General features: G+C 40.6%; 1 protein-coding gene across 3 annotated transcripts in view; it reads right to left on the reverse strand.

Annotated features, from left to right (window-relative positions):
• Positions 1 to 4,606: 4,606 nt before the first annotated feature.
• LOC131253725 (protein root UVB sensitive 1, chloroplastic) overlaps positions 4,607 to 20,921 on the reverse strand; it is a 44,652-nt gene continuing 28,337 nt past the window's right edge. For 2 of the 3 annotated variants that reach the window (XM_058254863.1, XM_058254860.1), the window contains 3 exons: positions 14,424 to 14,539; positions 5,271 to 5,447; positions 4,607 to 5,158 (listed from right to left, as the gene is read on the reverse strand). In XM_058254863.1, coding sequence (XP_058110846.1) covers positions 4,880 to 5,158; positions 5,271 to 5,447; positions 14,424 to 14,539 — 572 coding nt within the window. In that variant the 3' untranslated portion in view covers positions 4,607 to 4,879. Of the gene's footprint in view, positions 5,164 to 5,270; positions 5,448 to 14,423; positions 14,540 to 20,921 lie in introns of all 3 variants that reach the window. The other variant, XM_058254862.1, reaches the window with a different exon arrangement.

The raw sequence follows: 20,921 nt of genomic DNA on the forward strand, positions 1-20,921 counted from the left end.
GGCTTGTTGGATCCCTTGTGGTCGGTAATGTCCTCCTTTCTCCCCCACCTTTTCCATGACCATCCCTGGGAGATTTTGGTTTGAATTTATCACTCCTCGTAAACTTGATCAGTTATTCTGTTGCTACCATTGCCCAAGTGAGGTCATGCATGTCCTGTCATTGCAGTTCATGATGGACCCAATATTGTACTCCATCAATGAAGTTGAAGAGCAGTTCCTTCTCAAACATGATGGAAATCTCTAAGCATAAGACATGCTCACGAATCAAATCATATGCTTCAACTGCTGCACGTTTCGCATTCTTGAGCAACAACTATTTTGTTATCTCCCTCTTGAAATCCTCCCAAGTGTAAAAGGTGCATGTACATCATTCATTCGATGTTTGCATGACACCCATCATGCTACCATAAGGCTGTCATGCCAGTATCTTGTAGCTTTGCTTTCTCATCTTCGAATGAGATGGATATATATATATAAAATATCTCCAATTGACATAACAAATTATCCAACTCCCTAGCGTCCCTCAACTTGTTAAAGGACTTTATAGGTGTTCACATCCTTGGTGTTTCCCTTGTGGTAACACTCCCATTAGCCATGGCCCTCTTCCATGAGGCCCGATCACCCCTCCTCATCTTTTTTGAATTGGGTCTCTAGCACCTAGAAAGCATCCATCTCCCGAACAATCGAGTGTTGGTCAAAGCTGTTTAGGCCACATAACATATCTCCCTTAAGCAAATTCACGAGCCCTCAATTTGTTGTCAGTCCCTTGGAAATATTCCTGTCCATCCCCCAAAGATCGGCTCCACCTCTATCTCAAGGCTATCATTGTCATGACAAGTCTTCCTTCTTGGCCGTGAGGCAGTACCCTCATTGCCACACACATGATCGTTGTTTGTAACCTCCGACACCATTGTGCTCCTCTTAAAGCACAAGTGTTACAAAACCCTAACTAATCACTCTCTAATACAAATTGTCATACCCAAGTGTTTTCTGCAATACTTGTACAGATTGCTTTTGTGGACAAGAAGCCAATGTACTTGAAGAAAAGAGAGTAATCAAGAGAGATTCTTAGGCAAGCAAAACTTTTATTATTATTATTATTGCGCACTTACAGAACTCACGAGCTTACAACTTTTGAGGTTTACCAGGTTAGTTACATATGACGACCCCTGATACATGGCTAGGAACCTTCCAGATGGTTCTGTTTGACAACATTTCTACTTTCTAGGGTTCTTATTTTTTTTGACACTCAGGGATGCTTGGGCATTCCTGGACACAACAAGTCCCTTCAACAATTTGAAGTGTCCTAATGATGCCATATAAAAGTGCCACATGTTGGACACTTGGAAGTGAGTTAGCTAAACATTTTTTTCTGCTTTTTGTTATGTAAATTTCTCATAGTTGAAGTCAAAGATCTCTCACCCTTAACCCTCGAGCTTGCCTCCATTCCCTTGATCTTGAAGAAACTAGCTGCAAGGACTTGTTTATCTCAAGATTCCAGTTCATTTTCCATACTCTTGCTAGTTTAAACTAGCATTGTTATTTTAATCAATCATTTGTTAAACTAGTAGTAATTTGTTTTTATTGGGAATCATGTTTAATCTTCTTTCTAATACCCTTCATCTTCAATATTTTCATTGTTTTATTAACTTTATTTATTTAAGTAAATTATTTTTTATTTGTGAATTCTCCCGTGCCTATATTTTGGGAGTTTTGCATGCTCACTTTGACACTTGGCACCCGTGCCATGTGTCTAGTTAATACTGCCAGGAACCAAAAACCCTTTCTACAATACCTCTTTAGTGAAAGTTCCAAAGATCTCTAAACTACATGCTTCAGCCATTCTCTAGACTTTATTCTACACTTTCTACTATGTTCAAGCCTTCATGCAGACGTAGAACAAAAATTGGCCGAGTCCCTTATTAGCCTCCTGCAAATGGCAGTCCATAACACATGCTAGCTTTAGTCTCCTAGCTTCCATTTGTATATCACGGATTAAAAGGTCAGGATCATCAAATCATGGTAATTTGTGTCTATGGCCCATTAACCACAGGACCTATTGAATGAACAATCCAAACCGCATATATATATATATATATATATATATATATATATATATATATATATCACTTTTGGCTTGCCTGATTATTACATCCAGTGACCTTCATAGTGGCCCAGCTTTTTCATGGTTTGGATGTCGTAGACATGTTGACAATTCTAATGGGCTGGATATCAAGCTATCACCAACGTTGCATGAGTACGACATTCGAGCCATCCAAAAGGTGGGCCTCCCACCATGAAGATCAGCTGCCTCTAAAGTCAGGCCAATGCATTCACCAGTGGGCTACACGGTAAGAAAACTTGGATGGCTGGTCATCTGGCTTACTCATGTGCCCCTCCCTCCTGCCATACCCAGTATTAAATAAAGATATCATGGAAATATTCATAATCGGTAAAAGCCAACTTAGAAACCAGGAATGAAACCCACAACGTAGCGTGACCATAACAATCATGCACTTGACAATGAAGCATCATTGCAATATGATGAAAAAGAAACAAAGCAAGAACAATGAACCAAATTATTTACATAATCATTGTTATCATCATCTAAGCCATTGTTCTACTATTCTAACCCATCAAGGATCCTCACCTAAACCATAGGTCAAGAAGTCATATTTCTTGTACCTATGTCTAGAGGTGTACATGAACTGAGCTAGCTCGGTTAGCTTGCTCGACTCGACTTGAAAAAGCTCGATTCGACTTGGATCAAAGCTAAGTTCAAGCTGAGTCGAGCTGATTTTTTGAGTTCGAGTCGAGTTCGAGCTGGCCCCAGCTCGACTCGACTCGGATTGAATCCAGCTCAAATCAAACTCGGATCGAGCTAGTTCAGTGACTCGATTACTTTGCTATTGATGTTTCTCACCAAGTGTTTGATGAAATGACTCAATGAAGTGTGGCTGGTTGCAAGGAAGGTAAGTACATGAAACAAATATCCTTTTTTTCTTGGTTTTTATGTTCTTTAGAAGGCATTTGATAAAATACCTATAAAACCATTGCTTTTGTTTTACATACAGTGAGATTTTGAAGATGCAGTCTAGGTGTTTGTGGAAATGCTGCACAGGGGAACTCGGCACGAATTGGCCCGAGTTGCTAACCGAACCGAGCCGGCCAGTCAGGCTCGAGCCGAGCCGAGCTCAGCTAGTGGCCGAGCCGAGTTGAGCTGAGTTCAACTCGATGTACACCCCTACCTATGTCTCCCTTGGCCTTCCCCTTGCCCTTTCATAGCCTTCAGTTTGAATCAACTCACTCGTGACGACCACCGCTGTTCTTGGCCTGTGTTGTACATGGCCAAACCATTCAAGTCTACTATCTTTCATGTTATTAACTATTGGTTCTACAACTAAATTTCCTCAGTGCATTCATTTCTAGTTCTATCCTTCCTCATCTTACTATTTAACCATCTCAACATCCTCATTTCATCTACACATTATATTAACATGTTGTCTTTTAATTGCCCAACATTTTTGCCCATAAAGCATGGTTTTTCTTTTCTTTTCTTTCTTTGTTGTTGTTGTTGTTTTTTTTTTTCCTTCACATACCCCTATATCACCAAATATATTACTTTTTCTACTTACAACCGTAGATAAGTAACTTATTTGAGATAAGTTTAGCTTAAGATTAATTATAAGTAATTTTTTTACAAGTTAATTAATTACTTCAACTTAATAAGTAGAAACCAAGATAAGCTACTTAAGGCATAAGTAGCAATCTTAAGTAACTCATGATCCAAATGCCCCCAAGTTTGATTGGTACATGGCAATGACATAAAACTCCAGAGGCACATCTCCACTTTTTCCACCCTACTTGAATTGTATGAGTATCATCCTTCTCAATCTTTCCACTCTCATGAGGGCTGTCAAACCAAATTCCTCGCCTTTAACAACAAAATCCCTTTAGCCATTCGGTGCACAATTCTTTTATTAGTTGTGGAATCTTTTGTTCTCAGTAGATATCGTTTTGTTTCTTTCCTAAACCCTAAACCATTATTTTTAAAGAATCCAAATCCTTTGCTTGCCACAAACAGGAAATTCGTGTTTTCCTCCCTTCTGATTGGGCCACCTCATCACTGATGCTGTTAGCACTGCTGCATTAAATGCAGTGTGAAGATGTAGCCAATCAGACTGTAGCAAACAAGAATTTTCTGTTTGTGGCAAGCAGATGATCTGGATTCGTTTTTAAATGGTGTTTCCAATATTTCTCAGAGCTGCTCAACATCATTTTGAGAGTCGTGGTTTTCAAGTGAACACCAAGTGCAATTACCACCCCACTAAATTGACATTCATTATTCACAAGTACTGAGATTTTATGAGGATTTTATTTAGGATATTTGTGGGAAAATGATAAAATTCACATTTCCCAGATAGTTCTCCCCCCCCCCTCCCCCCCCCCCCCTCTAATTCTCCAAAATGTGTCAAGACTCGCTCTCATCACTGTCACAACAAAATAACAAAGATAAAGCAAGTGGCATTTGTAAACTCGCCTGATGGGTCGGAGATGCAAATCCTCCTTAGGCTGGTCCTTCCATCCTTGCAGTGGTAAAATGATATGGGGAAATTCTTCTGCTGCTTTCGAAAATGACATTGTTTTTCAGATCAAGTAATGAATCATATCTACTAGCATTCTCTTCTTCAAGGAAGAAGATAATCAAGAAGTTTCAGTAATGCGTCCTTTGAGCCTGCAAAATTACAAGCACACCAACAATGACACTGCCTTTCAGAAGATTTTAGTTCTGGTTAGGGCAGTCTGGCCAGATTCTGCTTTCTCTTGTTTGAAGATGCGTATTAATTATTTGCAATCCTCTCCTTTTGTATATCAACCTTCACTGTGCAGGAGCTGTGTAGCCTAGACGAATCCTGTTAGATAATGGCCTTGCTATAAGCCCATCAGTAACCCAACCCACTAACTGCCCATCGTGTTTGACATGGTCAAATTCCCTTTGCACATAATCCAGTGATATTTGCAACCTTCCACCTGGCCTGCAGTCATCAACAATAGCCCTAGGTTCAATCCCCACATTTCTCTCGAGCCAGTACAGATAGTTGACATGGAACAATGACTTGAGCATGTCTTGTGGTGCACAACCCTCTTTGAGAATTACCTGATCTGGGTAAGAATTCAATCATGAGAAAACAGACATGAAATTACAAGGTCTCAGGAGTAACATGATAACAGAAAAAATCTTTAGTTGCTCTCAATTGTTAACTACTTACACAGAAATTTCTTCTGTGCTCTGTCAACATGTAGCCTTCATTTCTGAAGAGATCAAATAAGGCTAATGCATCCTCCTTGCTGTTGACGACATCACTCAGCTTGGATCCCAACAGCAGCCGGCGCCCAACTTCAGCTGCAGCATCTTTTGCTTCTGCAGAGAGTACTTGTGATTGAACCTGATGAAATGGCACACGAGGTGTAGAGAAGATGAGCAACTGACTGAGACAATGTCCATCAAAGTGTTCAGAAATTGCAGTGAAAAGATGGGTGTTGAGAATAACGGTTTTAAACTGAATGTAAAAAAAAAAAGATTTTGAGAACTTACACTTATAGTTAGTTTCAAGCAATGATACTCCTACATAGTTTCAATGCTAATTGGATAACTTCTCTTAGACTTCAGGAAACTCTAAAGCAGATTGGATGTTTCTTGGAATCTCTAGAATAGAAATTCTAGTTGGTTTTAGTGAGGAAGGGTGTTTCACCAAAAACTGAAAGCCTCCATCTCAAAAAGAAGCATACGTAGGGTGAGTATGAGAGCTTTTTGATGCAGGACCGATGCATGAACCAAATAATATGTGAGATCAAGTAGCAAAATTAAGATATTTCACAAAAATGTAAACATTGCCATAAACACCACAAATATCATGAAGAAAACCAAAAGAACATCATGCATGATCCTAGCCTAAGTTACCAACATCGTAACACAAGATCGTTAAATAAAAGGAAACTAGGATCCAATGGATGTAGGGACATCCAATTAGCATAGGGTATAGCCTATTTCAAATTAAATAACCTAACACAACCTAGGGTAAAATTAGGGTTAAGGGAATTGGGGAAATATAAGAAAAGTTAGGGACTTTAGGTTTAGGGTTAGGGTTTTGGAAAAGAGAGAAAAAGGGGTTTTGGTTTAAGTTCAATGGGAAACCAAGGAGGACAAGGTGTGGCCGTACGGCCAACCCAAGGGGTTCACATGTGTGGTCGTACAGTCACAAGTGTGGCTTGGGATGAATGGGTTTAGGTCTTTTGGGGTTTGCATTGTTCATGGGTGTAGGAAAGTGAGGTTTAGAAGAAGATGAAGATCTAGGATGGGAGAATTGAAGACTTGAAGAAAATACCTTGATGGATAATGAAAGGGTGATGTTGTGGGGATAGACCTTGCACCTCCATTGATAAAGATTAGCCTTACACCAATCTCCCTTCCAAATCATATGGAAGTATCTTCAAATCTCATGAAGATAGAAGAAGAAGGAAAAAAAAAAAAGCAGAAGCCTCTTTCCTTCTTTTTTTCACAAAACCTAATGAGGGAGAGAGTCACATGCCTACCCTCTTTTTATAATTCCAACAAGTTTCACTAATTACAAAAAACACCGTCTTATGAAATTTTAATATGGCCCTAGTGTAAAGAGAATCTACTCAATCACTCATAAATGTGTCCAAACATAAAATAATCAAAACTAAATCCTAAAAGATGATAAAATCTTTTTAAAAAATGATGTGGATGATCCACGATCAAGGGCCCAATCATGTGATCCATGCGATCCAACGGTCTGATCGTCACGTCCCTCCAATCCAATGGTCTATATTATTCCATATAGCATCTCATGTGCATCTTCCTAGTGTGGGGTCTTCCAGATGTTTGCACATGCACATGGGGTCTTCAACACGATTACGGGTAGTCGTCTCGACTTGGGGAAATTGGTGCAGCTCGCCTCCTCCTCTGATACGTACGTAAAGGTGTACGTGAAGTGGTGTCCTCATCACTTTTGTAGAGAGAGGTGTTGTGCCTTTTCTTCTGTTCTAATAAATAGATAGTTTAATGAATATATTACCTTGGTTGTGTGCTGTTGGTGTTCCATCAAAGCTACTTTTTTTCCCTTGTTTTTTTGGGCAAATCATGCCGTAGCATCTTCAAGCGGTTGATGTTATTTGTGTTTGTGTATAAGTGTATGGATTTTCAGCAGTCCATAATGGAATGAACCCTGACGCAGCATGGAAGATTTTCATAGTATGTAAGAACTTTTCCTACGTAAAGGGTATAAAACAAAAGCCCACACAGCTTGGGACTTAGCAATGGTGTGGGTAATTCAAAGCCATGAGAATATAGAACTCGAAGAGTATTGAGAAGACTTACCCATACAAATACCTAGAAAATGTGTAGTGTGGATACATGTATTACCATGAAGTATGCAAATGGCATAGTGTAAAAATCATGTCTGGCCGATATCTTTGGCTGCAAGGTAGGTTACCTCCCAAACCTTATATCTTGGTCGTCCGTTATGCGTTGGTCAGCCCCTGTTATTCCTATAGGAGAGAATTATAGAAAGGTTGGAAAATAGACTTTCTTCCTGGAGAGGCAAACTCATGTCCCTTAGAGGAAGATTAACTTCGATCAAGCTTGCTTGTCAAATATGCCGGTATACTTTGTCTCTTTTTCAATGTCCTAAATCGGTATTGGATAGAATAGACAAGCTTAGGAGGGACTTCCTTTGGTAGGGTGGATCTAATGAGAAGAAATTTCACCTCTTGAACTGGAAAGAGGTTTGTACTCTATTTTCTCAAGGAGGGGTGGTGGGGGTGGGTATTAAACACCTTGATTTAGTTAATGGAGCTCTCCTTGGGAAATGGGCTTGGAGATTCGCCACCAAGGAGAATAGTTTATGGAAAATGGTGGTCGCAGAAAAATATGGCAGCACTGTGATGTGGGGGCATCTTGGTGTGACGCAAAGGATGCATTGTATCTCCATACTAGGGTGGGGTGGCCCACGAGATGGGGTCTGTGAGATGCAAAATGGCCATGAGGTGAGGCCCATTGTGGGACCGTGTGATTTGAGAACTCGTGCAACACAGGGGTTGCCCACGGGGAGGTCTCACCTGGATTTGCCTGGAAGGGCTTGCATATAAGGGTAAATTAGTCTTTCCCCATTAGCTCTGGAGCTTTTGGTGCGCTGGTCGATTGTCCGCTATCACACTTCAATTAGTTGGTGGATTAAAAAATCCTATTTCTATCGTTTGTCATTTGTATGGAAAGGTATAAACAAAAATGCTAATTCGGTCTTTAATAGGATGAAATTCTCAATGAGAGATGGGAAAAGAAATAGATTCTGGGCTGATTCCTGGATTGAAGATCAACCTTTGTCTCCTTCCTTTTCGGAGTTGGCTTCTCTTTGTATGGATATTAATATTCCAGTGGCTGATTGCTTTTCTATCCGGGGGGAAGATACGATCTGGTTGCCCCCTTTTAGAAGAAACTTGAGAGATAACGAAATCGAAGTCTAAGCCTCGTTGTTGTCTATTTTGCAGGAACATCCCATTCCCCTATCCCATCATGATTCCACCCTGCTGGAAGAAGTCAGCGACGAGGTTCTTCTCAATGCGATCTTTTCACATGGAGGTGGAGCAACATGGTCCTATTATCATCCGTAGCTCGAGTAGCGAAGTCTGGTCTTACGGAGCCGCCCTCCCATCATCATTCCATCAGTTGGAAGAAGTCAGCATCAAGGTTCTTCTCAGTGCGATCGTTTTTGGAGTTGGAGCAACATGGTGGGCAATAAAAGAGTGTGTCAACGATTGATAACCTTTGTAAACATGGAATGATCCTTCCCAATATCCACCTTCTATGTTATCGCCACGCAGAGTCGATCGACCACATTTTCCTTCTTTGTCCTTACACGATTGACTTTTGGGCGGGGATCCTTGGTATGGCGTCAATCTCTTAGGCCATGCCTCGATCCATAGAAGACATGTTCCTTGCTTGGCATTCGGAGGATGGAGGGAAGCTAGGAAGGAAAAGATGGAGAATTGCTCTCTTAGCTTTATTGTGGTCGGTTTGGGGAGAAAGAAACGATCAATGTTTTTGCAATAAAAAGAATCATGAGTGCGGGGGCTTTCAATTGAGTCATTCTATTGTTTTGGGATTGGGCACTATGAATGAGCTGTCAGTTTTGGGGTCCTAGTGAGGGGCCGGTGTGTTGTTATATTTTTAGCTTAGGGTTTTTATAGGTTTTCCTAGTTTTTTTTTTCTTTTTTCTTTTTTTTTTTTTTGTTTTTTTGTTTTTTGTTTTGTGTCTTTGATTAATAAAGTATCACCTTTCAAAAATAAAAATAAAGGAACACTGACAAGGTAAAATTTCAGACTTCGTAAATGAAAATAGTTTTCAGATTTTATGACATGACTATTTTCCTTGCCAGCTGGATATGAAATAAAAGGACACTAGCATGCCTATAGGGAACCACAAACTCTATGAACCACTTTTCAAGAAACAAAAAAAAAAATAAAAAAATGAGAGAGAGAGAGAGGGGAACTCCATAATCAACACTTCACCAAATAAGCCAACTGAAAACACATCTCCTAGTGCATCAACTTCTGTAAGACTGTCCGTAATGAACCACCTTAACAACGCAATCATGCAGTCCTCCAAAGTCCAAACAAGATCATGGTCCCTCAACTCCTGGATTATAGCCTTTTGTTTCAAGAACATGATCAGTGTCTCCCTCCTGGATTACAACCTTTTGTTTCATGAACATGATCAGTGTGGGAGTACAAAAGATACTCCCTAGTCTCCAGATCAGTATGTTTGTTGTTACCTCAAAAATCCCTATCATTTCTTGGACTACTGGATAAGTTCTCATATGAGCATTAAATAATAAACACACAATATTTCCCCAACCAAATAGAGTTGTCAATGTTTTTTTCTTTTGATAATTGACAATTTTACTAAGAAGAGGTCAATGCCTAAAAAATTAAAATCAGATCATAAAATAGGAAACAAATAACTCTAGCCTATCACATTTGCAGCTGTAACCCAATCCATTACATTTAATTTAGCCGTATTAAACACCTCTGGTATCCGCTTGCAATGGTTCCTAAATTAATTTCCTAAATTAATGATTAATTCCTCCCCCGCGCCCCCCCCCCCCCATAAGGACTAAATTCCAGCCAACATCACAATCTGCATATTGCCTTGATGAACTTACCCACAAATAGATTGAGGAAGTTATCCCAAATTCCCTTGGCAAATGGGCAATGAATGAAAAGATAATCAATAGAACGAAGGCAATGACTTCTGAAGGAATTCTGTAGTACCAAGTGAAGGAAGGAAAACAATGCAGGCTGCCTAAGGAGGAGCCATTGAGCAGCAAGGATAGGGAGTTGATTGAAAACCTACTCGAATTGCTCAAAGGACCACAATAGCAAGCCTTCAAATGCCAAGGGTGTGTGCCTCTCGAGAGCTCGAAAAGTCGAAGAAAATCTTCCACCTTTGAGTCCAAAAGATTTCTCCCACAGGGGGTAGACCAAATCCCAGTCCAACCATTAGAGAAGTAGCTTGCTACAAAAACAAACTTGTCCAAGGCAACACGAGCCAGATTGGGGAAGAGAGCTTAGAGGGGCCTATCAGAAATCCAACGATCTACCCAGAATTAGATGTGAGACCTATTTTCAAGAGAGAAGGAGAAGCCTTCTTGCATTTGAGGGCCCATCTTGGCAATGACCTTCCAAATACCAGAAGCTCTAGAGGAAGATGTGGATTGCCACCCTCTGCATATCCCATATTTACTCGCAATAATCTCTCTCCACCAGCTGCCTCCTTCGGTACCAAAGCGCTAAATCCATTTACCAAGAAGTGTTGAGTTCATCAAGGCAAGGTCCCTGATGACCGTGCTACCATCTGAGGTCGGCTTGCAAGCCCTTGACCACCTTAGGAGATGAAATTTGTGGCTATCAAAACTCCCACTCCACAAGAAGTCTTGCATGAGCCACTCTAACCTGTCCAAAACAAAATTTGGGCAACAAAAGAGAGAAGAGGAAGGTTGGAAATGGTAGCTTTAATCAGAGTCAAATGCCTCCTAAGGGACAAGGAGTGACTTTTCTAGCGAGATAGCTTCTGCTCAACTTGTCAAATGATCACATCCCGCAGATGCTTAGTAGGCTTGCCACTGCACAACAGGAGGCCAAGATACGAGGAAGGGAAAGAGCCAGCCCTACATCTAAAGGCATCTGCCAAATGGAAAAGAGCAAGGGCATAGAGATTGACACTAAGCATCTCAGTTTTGAAAAAATTAACCTTAAGGTTAGAGATCGACACAAAACATCGCACAATTTTCCAGACATTTTCAATGGACACTTCTTCAATGTCATAGAAGAGAAGAGTATCATCGGGAAACTAAATGTGGGTGATAAGGGGACTTGCATTTGCCACCTTGAAACCATTGAAGAAGTCAACATACACTCCTTTTTAGAACATTCTACTGAGGCCTTTAATAGCAATGACAAAAAGAAGGGGGATAGAGGGTTAGCATACCTCAAACCTCTGGAATATTGAAAGAAACCTTTGGAGGAGCCATAATTAGAATAAAAAATTTCGTGAAGGAAATGCAAACTTAGATCCATCTATGCCATTTCGAACCAAAGCCTAACTGATTTAGTAAGTAGCCGAGGTAGTCCCAATCAACATAATCAAAGGCTTTCTCAATGTCAAGCTTACAAACTACACGCCTCGCTTCACAGTGACAAAAGTCAATACATTCGTGTGCAATGAGGGCATAGCCAAGGATTTGCCGATTAGCTACAAAAGCTCCTTGGGCTTCAAGATCAATGCTTGAGAGAATAGGATGAAGCTTGGAAGCAAGGAGCCTAACCAAAATTTTATTAAGAGCCCATAAGAGGCTGATGGGCCAAAAATCCTTGAGTTGGACTGCGCCATCGATTTTGGGAATGATGGCTAAAAAAGAGTCCACCATTTCCTGTGGCAGCCAACCTTTGGAGAAGAATTAGAGAAGAAACTTATTAAGTCAAATTTGATCACATCCCAAAAAGACTTGGAAGAAAGCCAAGGAGAACCCATCAAGACCCAAAAGGACTTGGAAGAAAGCTAGGGAAAACCCATTGAGACCGGAGGCTTTGTCTCTAACGAGGGAGAACATAATGACTTTGATTTCCTCCTCAAATGATATAAATTACTATAGAAGGAAACAATATAATCACAAACCAGACACTTGTCCTCCACTTTGTTACCTTCGATTGAAACATTGCTTATCATATTTCATTAAGCCCTCACACTAGCAATGCAATGGAAGAAACAAGTGTTCTTGTTTCCCTCCTTGAGCCAAACTACGACAAATATTGCCTACATTTTATCTCTTCTTGCTTGACTTTGCTCATGTATTCAGGAGAGAGAATGGATCTCGAGACATTTTCTTCAAAAAGTAGGTTGCCTTCATAGCATCTAAAGATTCGATGGATGAAAGAATTCCATTAACATCGAAATACTTACTCTCGAAAGTCTTTCTCTATGACACCAAGTTTTTTTTTAAGCAACTTGAGCTTCTAGTTAAGGAAGAACACTAGGAGACTCGAAATAAGAAAGGAGGGCCACCAATTATTGATCAAGGAAGAGAAACCATTTACTTCAAGCCATGATAGCTTGAATTTGAATGGCTTAGGACTCTAGCTCTCCTCAACAGAGTCCAACAACCTTAAGCAATGATTGGAGATGAGGTGAGGAAGGCCTTGTTTCGAAACAATTGAGAAGGATTCCAACCAGTCAAGGTAAACAAGGAATATGTCGAGGCGAGAGAGAATAGGGGGATTTTAGCCATTCAACCACGTATATTTCACATCCAAGATAGGAACTCATCCTTGTTAACCCAAAAGGAGAAGAGCTTCATGCTTTTTGAGAGACCGCCATTGTTCAGCTTCCCAAAGGTAAATTGGGTAACATTGAAGTCTCCTCTAAGGCACTAAGGTAGCAACCATCTGGTCCTAATGGCATCAAGGTATTCCCAGAGGAGCTACCTTAGAGACGCTTTACGAGGGCCATAGACCGCCGAGAAAATCCACCTAAAACCAGAGGAAGGGCTTTTTAGGAACACAAAGACAGAGAAAGCCCCCTATCCAAGTTTCCCTCTTTAACCCACACCCTGGTATCCTAGGCCACCAGAATGCCACCAATAGATCCAACCGCATCGAGTGCCACCTAGTCTTTGAAAGGGACTCATCAGATTGAGTGCATTAGAGACCAATTAATAGCCTGAAGGGCGATAAACTAGGCTTTGAACCAACAACATGTCCTTCACTTGGCTCTCTTTTGCCCACAACCATGGTCTCAAACATTCCAGGAGATGTCCTTCATTGGAAAACCTGCGCAACCATTCAACCTTTCTTCAAACTCCTGGAGCTGAAACCTGCATCATAGTTGATCGAGGATTCGAGGCCAACTATCTCTCTTCAGCCTTTGGGGGATTTCTGAGATTTTTTTTGGGGCTCAGGAACGTTCATTGCAGTTATCACTTTGACAAATTGAAAGAGGGCTACATAATCATCATCCCGTTCTCCAAAGGACATGCCAACAAGCTTCCCAAACTGGATAAAGGTGTCCTTGATCCATTGAGGGTCCTTAGATTGCGACAGGAATGGAATTTTGCAAGTTGGGGAGGAGGAGACGACAATTTGAGGGGGAGAAATGGACCCTTCCAAAGTGGAGTCCACAACCTAAACGAGGGAGACATCCATGATAATTGTGGAAGAGGCATCCACTAGGAGAGGAACCTTCGGGATGGGGGAGACATCCTGTTTAGGGAGGGGAGGGTACCAAAATTTAGAATGGAATGCTTCTTGCAAAAAAGAAAGAAAATAAAAATAAAAATCTTTCCTTTTTTATGTTGTGGAGGAATCATCCCTAGTTCTAGCCTATCTTCGAAAGTCAGTCATTATTTCTTTCATTGGGGAAGTGATAATTGAAGGACACTCGACAAATCTATTTGTTAGGCGAAAAGAGTCCTTGGAGACTTTGGAGTGAGCTTCTTTTTCAACAAAATTAGTTATCTTACTTCTAGGATAAACATTTCATTTACCCATATTGGGAAAGGCTAACTCCCTTGCTGATGAGCAGGCAAAGAAGAGCGTCAGCTGTCCATTGCTTTTTATTGGGAACATGTTTCCCCTTGTTTAATGTTTTTTTAATAAATTAATCGTTACATATTTTTCTATGTGTGTGTGTAGTTACATCTCATGCACACACACCCACACACACATATTGAGACACTCCAGAACAAATTAATAAAAACAGTTCTCATGGCATTCATTCATTCCCTCAGTTTGAAAAGAATCGCTCTAACAGAAAACATATATAAAGTAAAGAAGCCGTTGTACTCACTATACTCATGGACTTGACACTGATAAGAGGCAAGCTTGGAAAGAGTGGTTCCTCACTGTTGACCTCTTTTATGAGAGGAATCTGGCCAGTCAACAGATATTCACTAAAGATCAAACCTGTTAAAAATCAGATTGGAGAATATTGGAGTCAGTCAACAACTCAACCTATCTATCCTTCAAAAAAAAAAAAACAACTCGAAGTATCTATATAATATACAACTAAAGATGGTGATGTATATTTTCTTTCATACGATTTGTTCCTAGTCAGCCATTACAAAGTGGTGGACATTAAGATCATTGAAAATGTATGAACAGCTTTTATGTGCATTGCGGATATTATACTTGCAACATACAAGCAGTTTTGTGACTTTACACGAATCTTAGCCCTTCTTTTCTGACTGTTCTCTTGGCTTTCTTTATCAACTATGTCCAAAATGAATTTTGATTGTTTTACTTCATTTATGCATTTAAGAAGGCATTTCTCTAAATTTCTCAGCCACGGGAATTGGTATTGCAGTTATACCACCGTTAATTTTGACTACCAATGTTTCAACAGTGATTAGGGTCAGGGATCAATTTTCCAATTAGATTTTTTCCTTTTAAAAAAATAAAATAAAATAAAGGCATGATTTGGGCAGTTAATGAATATTTACCCAACTTTATTCAATAATGTCTATTCTTTTCAAAGTTTTTGATTTATCACCAATCATTACCCAAAATTGATTTGCAGGTTTAGAGAGATCATTAGCCTTCTTAACGGTGTCATGGAAGCAAATTATTTTAATGATTGGGCCCACTGCTAAATCCAACAGGAGTAAAGAAGCTCGAATTTACAGAAATTGTTAGTTTTCACAAGGAGAAGAAGAGAAGATTTTGGGAGAAGAAAGGGTTGTGTAGAAATTCCTTGATTGTGATCAACTTGTTGACTGTAATCAACCTATGTAATAAACTATTAGTAGAGCTTCATTGTAACCAACCTACATAACTGTCCATTTCATTCTGTCTGTGGGAATTTTATGCTCTCAATGCTGGTCCCCAGCTCGGATAAAGGAGGGTTGCATCAGGTTGGTTGCTGGCATCAAACTTATGCCATGACTTCCAACATGAATCAAAACAATATGACATTCCAAATAGAATGGAATGGGGAAAGGTTGTGTGGAGAATGGAATAATCTCTCACACCCTAACTGCTGATCTGATGGGGTTGGTCAGGGCTGGAATGCCGAACTGCTGATCGAGATGGTGGCACCAAGGTTATTGCTTGAGAAGAAGATCAGATCAAGTTGGTGTCGCAGTGCGGCAACATGACGGGCAGCGTGCTTGGGGAAACGGTGGATTGGTATTGCTGGAAATAATGGAGGGGCAGCAAAGCCAGGCTGTCGGATCTGGCAGAGGAGTCGATAGAGATGGGTTCGACACCCACTGATGGAGAGGAGCGACCACTGGCTACTGGCTGATGGTGGCTGTGATTCTGGTCGGCCACAAATATGGGTTCGCGGTCGAGGTTGCCAGAGAAAAACACGATGTTGAAGGAGCAAGTGGTGGGTTTTGATATCCGGTCGGCGGCGAATATGGGTTCACGGTCGAGGTTGTTGGAGAAGAACAGGATGTTGGAGTGAGTGGTGGGTTTTGATATCCGGTTGGCAATGGCTACAGACGGTATTGGAAGCCAGCTGGATGCAGCTGCAATTCGACGGGAAAAGTGGTGCTGCTTAAGGGCTACACAGCCGTGCGAGAAGCCGTCAGGATGGGCGGAAAAAATGGTGGAAAAGTGGCAATCAAAGATGTTGGAGTTTCCGTGGGTTCCGCGAGGTGGGTTTTGTGAACAATGTGTGTGCGCGTGCGTGTGCATGTGCATGGCTGTGTGGGTGCATGGATGAATATATATATTTATAGAAAGGTTACCACTTTTATTAAAAAAGCGCCCAAAGGCGAAAAGAATACAAAGACCAAAAATGAAGAGAAGAAAACTACAAACCCAAAAGGGCAATGAGGACGCAAGCATCCAAATCCTTAAATCTCGATGCCTAGTCTACCACCATGGTTACCATCTTCCAGATTATCTGATCCACCGATGCCATCTTGTTCTCGAAACAGCGACTATTCCTCTCCCTCCAAATGGTCCAATGAGTAGCCATCCCAACCAATTGCCAAATAATTTTGCCGTCTTTCCCAATCCCACCACCGTGCCATGAGGTAAAAAAGAAAGGGAGAGAAGCTAGCGTTACCCAAGAGACATTCAGTTTGAGAAGGAAATAATCCCAAAGTCTTCTCACAATGGTGCAATGGAGAAACAAGTGGTCAACTGACTCCGCTTCGCTAATGCACATGATGCATATGTTGGGGAGAACCAACCGTCTCTTTTTGAGATTATCCACCGTCAGAAGCCAACCAAACGAATGCCGCAACCTTCGTGGGAACGCCATACTTCCAAAAGTTGAAGTTTTGAAGTGGCGTATTGATGAGGACATCACGTCACGTACACCCTTACGTACGTATCAGAGGAGGAAGCAGGTCGTGCCGATTTCTCTGTGGCTAGGTGAGTACCCGTGATCGTGCTGAAGACCTCATGTGCATGTGTGAGCATCTGGAAGACCCCACACTGAGAAGATGCACATAGACTGCTTTATGGAGTGATCCAGACCGTGTCCTTCCGATCGGGCCATTGGATCGCATGGATCACATGATCGGGCCATTGATTGTTGATCGTCCACATCAATTTTAGACTTTATTATATTTTAGGATTTAGTTTTTTATTATTTTATATTTGGACACATTATAAGTATTTTAGTTAATTTTATTTAGACTAAGGCTATTTTTGTTAAAGTTCATAAGATGGGGATTTTTGTAATTTTTAAAACTTCTTGGATCTATAAAAAGAGGAGGGCGTGTGATCTCTCCCTCATTGAATTTCGTGATTAAAAAAAGAGAGAGAGAAAAGCTCTTGCTTTCTTTTCCCATCTTCATGCGATTTGAAGATACTTTCATGCAATTTGGAAGGAAGATTGGTGTGAGGCTAATCTTCATCAACGGAGGTGTGACGTCTCCATCTATCCCCACACCCTCTTCTTTTTTCCTCCCCATCCAAGTATTTCCTTCAGATTCTTAATTCTATCATTCCAAATCTTCGTCTTCTCCCAAACCCAACTTTCCCATACCCATACCCATCTGCAATCTAAACCCTAACCCTAAACCTAAAATTCCCAATTTTCCTACTTTCTCAAATTACTCAAACCTTAATTTTCACCCTAGGTTGTATTAGGTTTCTTATTTCAAAATAGACTATACCCTATGCTAATTGGATGTCCCTACATCCATTAGATCCTAGTTTCTTTTTATTTAATGATCTTGAGTTACGATGTTGGTAGCTTAGGCTAGGATTATGCATAGTTTTCTTTTGATTTTCATGATATTTGTGATGATTATAGCAATGTTTGTGTATTTTTTTTTTATTAAATATCTTAATTCGGTTATTTGATCTCACATGTTACTTAGTTCATGCATCGGTCTTGCATCACGTATGGGTGGAAGAAGTGAGGAGCTTGTAAAAGGACTTGACAGAGAACCTCCCTGAGTTGTGCTCGGTCCATCTTATTGCATCCTCCTCAGATTCTCCAATTGAAGTGGATTTCAATATATCAAGGAGTCTCAAGAGTGCCTTTACCTTGTCGTCATTGAGGCCTCTTCTGCAATCTGGCGCCTATATTATCTCATCACCCAATCTAGAGAAACAAGAAGCAACTGATACATTCCTATTTGGGGCTAGATTAGCTTTAGGGAATGCTTCGTTAAGAATGCAATCATTCAACTACAAGTCTTCCCAAAACTGAACTTGAGATCCATCCCCCACAACTAAAGAGATGCCATGGTTACACTTCGGGGCAATTGAAAGAACAACTTTCCAAAAAGCCAAAGCTTTGTAGCTAGACGAGGCTTTCATCATCAACCCCCCCCTAGTGTCATACTTAGAAGCGGTCGCCAGCCTCGAAAGACTGTTCCTTCATTGCAAACTGTCACAACCATTTACCCGAAAACACTTGGTTCATATGATCTTAAGACCTGAGGACCGACCCATTTCAAGAGGTGAATTCCCATTTCAAGAGGTGAATTTCTTTCTCTTCTCTTTACCGCTCCAAAGGAAATCACATCGAGGCTTCTCAAGTCTGTCAAGAACTGATATCAGAATGTGAGGAAAGAATACAACTCTCCAAAGCTAAAAAAGCAATGTGAGGAAAGAATACAATCCAAAGCTAAAAAGAAAAAAGGCAAAACAGATAAGCGGAATTCACCACCACTACATTAGAGGCCCAACCCTCAACATCAAATTTAAGCTTCCTAGTAACCTTTCCACGGAGAGGCTCCATTTCCCGAAACGGCAACCATTCCTCTCCCCCTAGATTACCCACATCACTGCCATTATGACTAGCCGTTATATCGCCTTACATCTTTTCCAAGCCCTCCCCTACATCAGGCCCACAAAAGATCATTCATCGACTTCGGCATCACCTATGCAATGTTGAAGATACCTAGAAAGCAATCCCATACCTTACAAGTGAAGGAGCAGTGAATAAAGAGATGATCTATCGATTTCGCATTACCCATACACAAGATACAAATATTAGGGAGGATCATAGGTCTCTTTTGAAGGCTATCAATTGTTAGCACCATTTTCCTCCCACCAATCACATAAAGGACGCAACTCTCAAGGTGGATCTCAAATTATCCTGTAGAAGGATCGAATAGAGAAGCAACCCGAGCTTTGCACATGGCACACCATGGAAACTTTTCCCCGACAAAGAGTGAGAAGTCTTATATGGTCCAACAAATACACCAATTCCTCAATTTCCATGAGGAACTCTTAACCTTCCAACCACCAAGATGGGTGCCATACTTACACATGACTAGCTCTCCACAACCTTCCCTCTTTGGTTCCAAACCTCCCTAACTACTTACCCAATAACGCCAAACTCATAGTTTCCAAATCCTTGATGCCCACTCTACCTTTTGCTATTGGCTTGCACACCTCATCCCACTTGAGGAGATGGACTTTGTTCTTATTCTCAGCTCCCCTCTACAAAAAATCTCTTCTTAACTTATACAGCTTGCCCAGGACCGACTTCGGACATTTGAAAAGGAACAGTACAACTGCGTATTAGAGAAGGCTGCTTAGATAAGGGTAAGACAACCATCCAAAGACAAATGTTGTCACTTGTAGCTCGAAAGCTCTCTCAACTCTCTCAACAACTTTTCCCATAAGTGTTTAGCCGATTTCCCAATACACAATTGTAGACCCAAATATCTCGAAGGGAATGAACCGGATCTACATCCAAACACAGAGGCCAACCTCGACACCTCCTCACTGCTTAGCTATACCCCCAACATCTCGCTTTTATCAACATAAATCTTCATCCCCGAGACTACTTGGACTAACCTATGGAAGATGGTCCAAATATACTTTACAAGCCAGATATGGAGAAGGCATTTGATTTTGGATTGGAAATTTATTTGTTATGTGCTAGACAAAATGGGGTTTGGTACTAAATAGCAAAGGTGGATGTTGAAATGCATGGGATCAACCCACTTCTCAGTAGTATTCGAAGTATCAGTACCGCTACAAGTTTCATTGGTAGGGTATACAGAAACAACATCGATATCACCAATAATATCATCAATAACTGGAAATTTGGGGTAACATGGGGAAAACAATGGATTTTTTTAGTGAAACTTTAAGAGATGCTAAAAATACACATATTTGCATATTTAGGAACAAAAACTTGCAAAAGGAAGGCATACATAATAACTTTTCATTTAATGGAGGCCTAAAAGCATGTGTTGTCGTAAGAAACCAGTACAACCATCCCTTCCATCCCATCCATCCATCCAACCATCCATCCGTCCAAATATCTATTGATATTTCACAATATCAACAACAAACGATATTTTGCTGAGAAATCACTGATAATTGGAAAGGAAGCGAAAGATTGTGGTCTCGATATTGCCCATGTTGCGATTACAATAATATTGTGATATGATCAATATTATCGTCAACAATTTGAACACTGCATATAACCATGTGCTCATTAAAAAAAAAAGTTTTTTAATAAACAGATTTTAGCGATATCGATACATTGGCAATATTGTCGACATATCATCGATACAATGGTGATACAAGCGATACCTGGAATTTACACAATCAAAAATATCGGTGATACATTAGTGATATCAATACATTCGTGATACTTAACGATACATCGCCAATATATGGAATTTCTAAGACTACCAGTGTTATCGATATCGCCAAGGTAGAGATAGGGATAATATCGGGGATATTTCAATAATATCAGGGATACTTTGAACAATGCTTCTTAGTGATAGTTAATGTGATGTAGGTTGATCTAGGTCCACGACCAATGGGCCAGGCCTATTGAGCCCAAGCCTAACAACCGACCCATCAATAAGGAGGCCTAAGCCTCCTATTTAGGTAGCTAGCTTATTTAGGT

This window comes from Magnolia sinica, chromosome 8, assembly GCF_029962835.1.
Source record: "Magnolia sinica isolate HGM2019 chromosome 8, MsV1, whole genome shotgun sequence".
Lineage (NCBI taxonomy): Eukaryota > Viridiplantae > Streptophyta > Magnoliopsida > Magnoliales > Magnoliaceae > Magnolia > Magnolia sinica.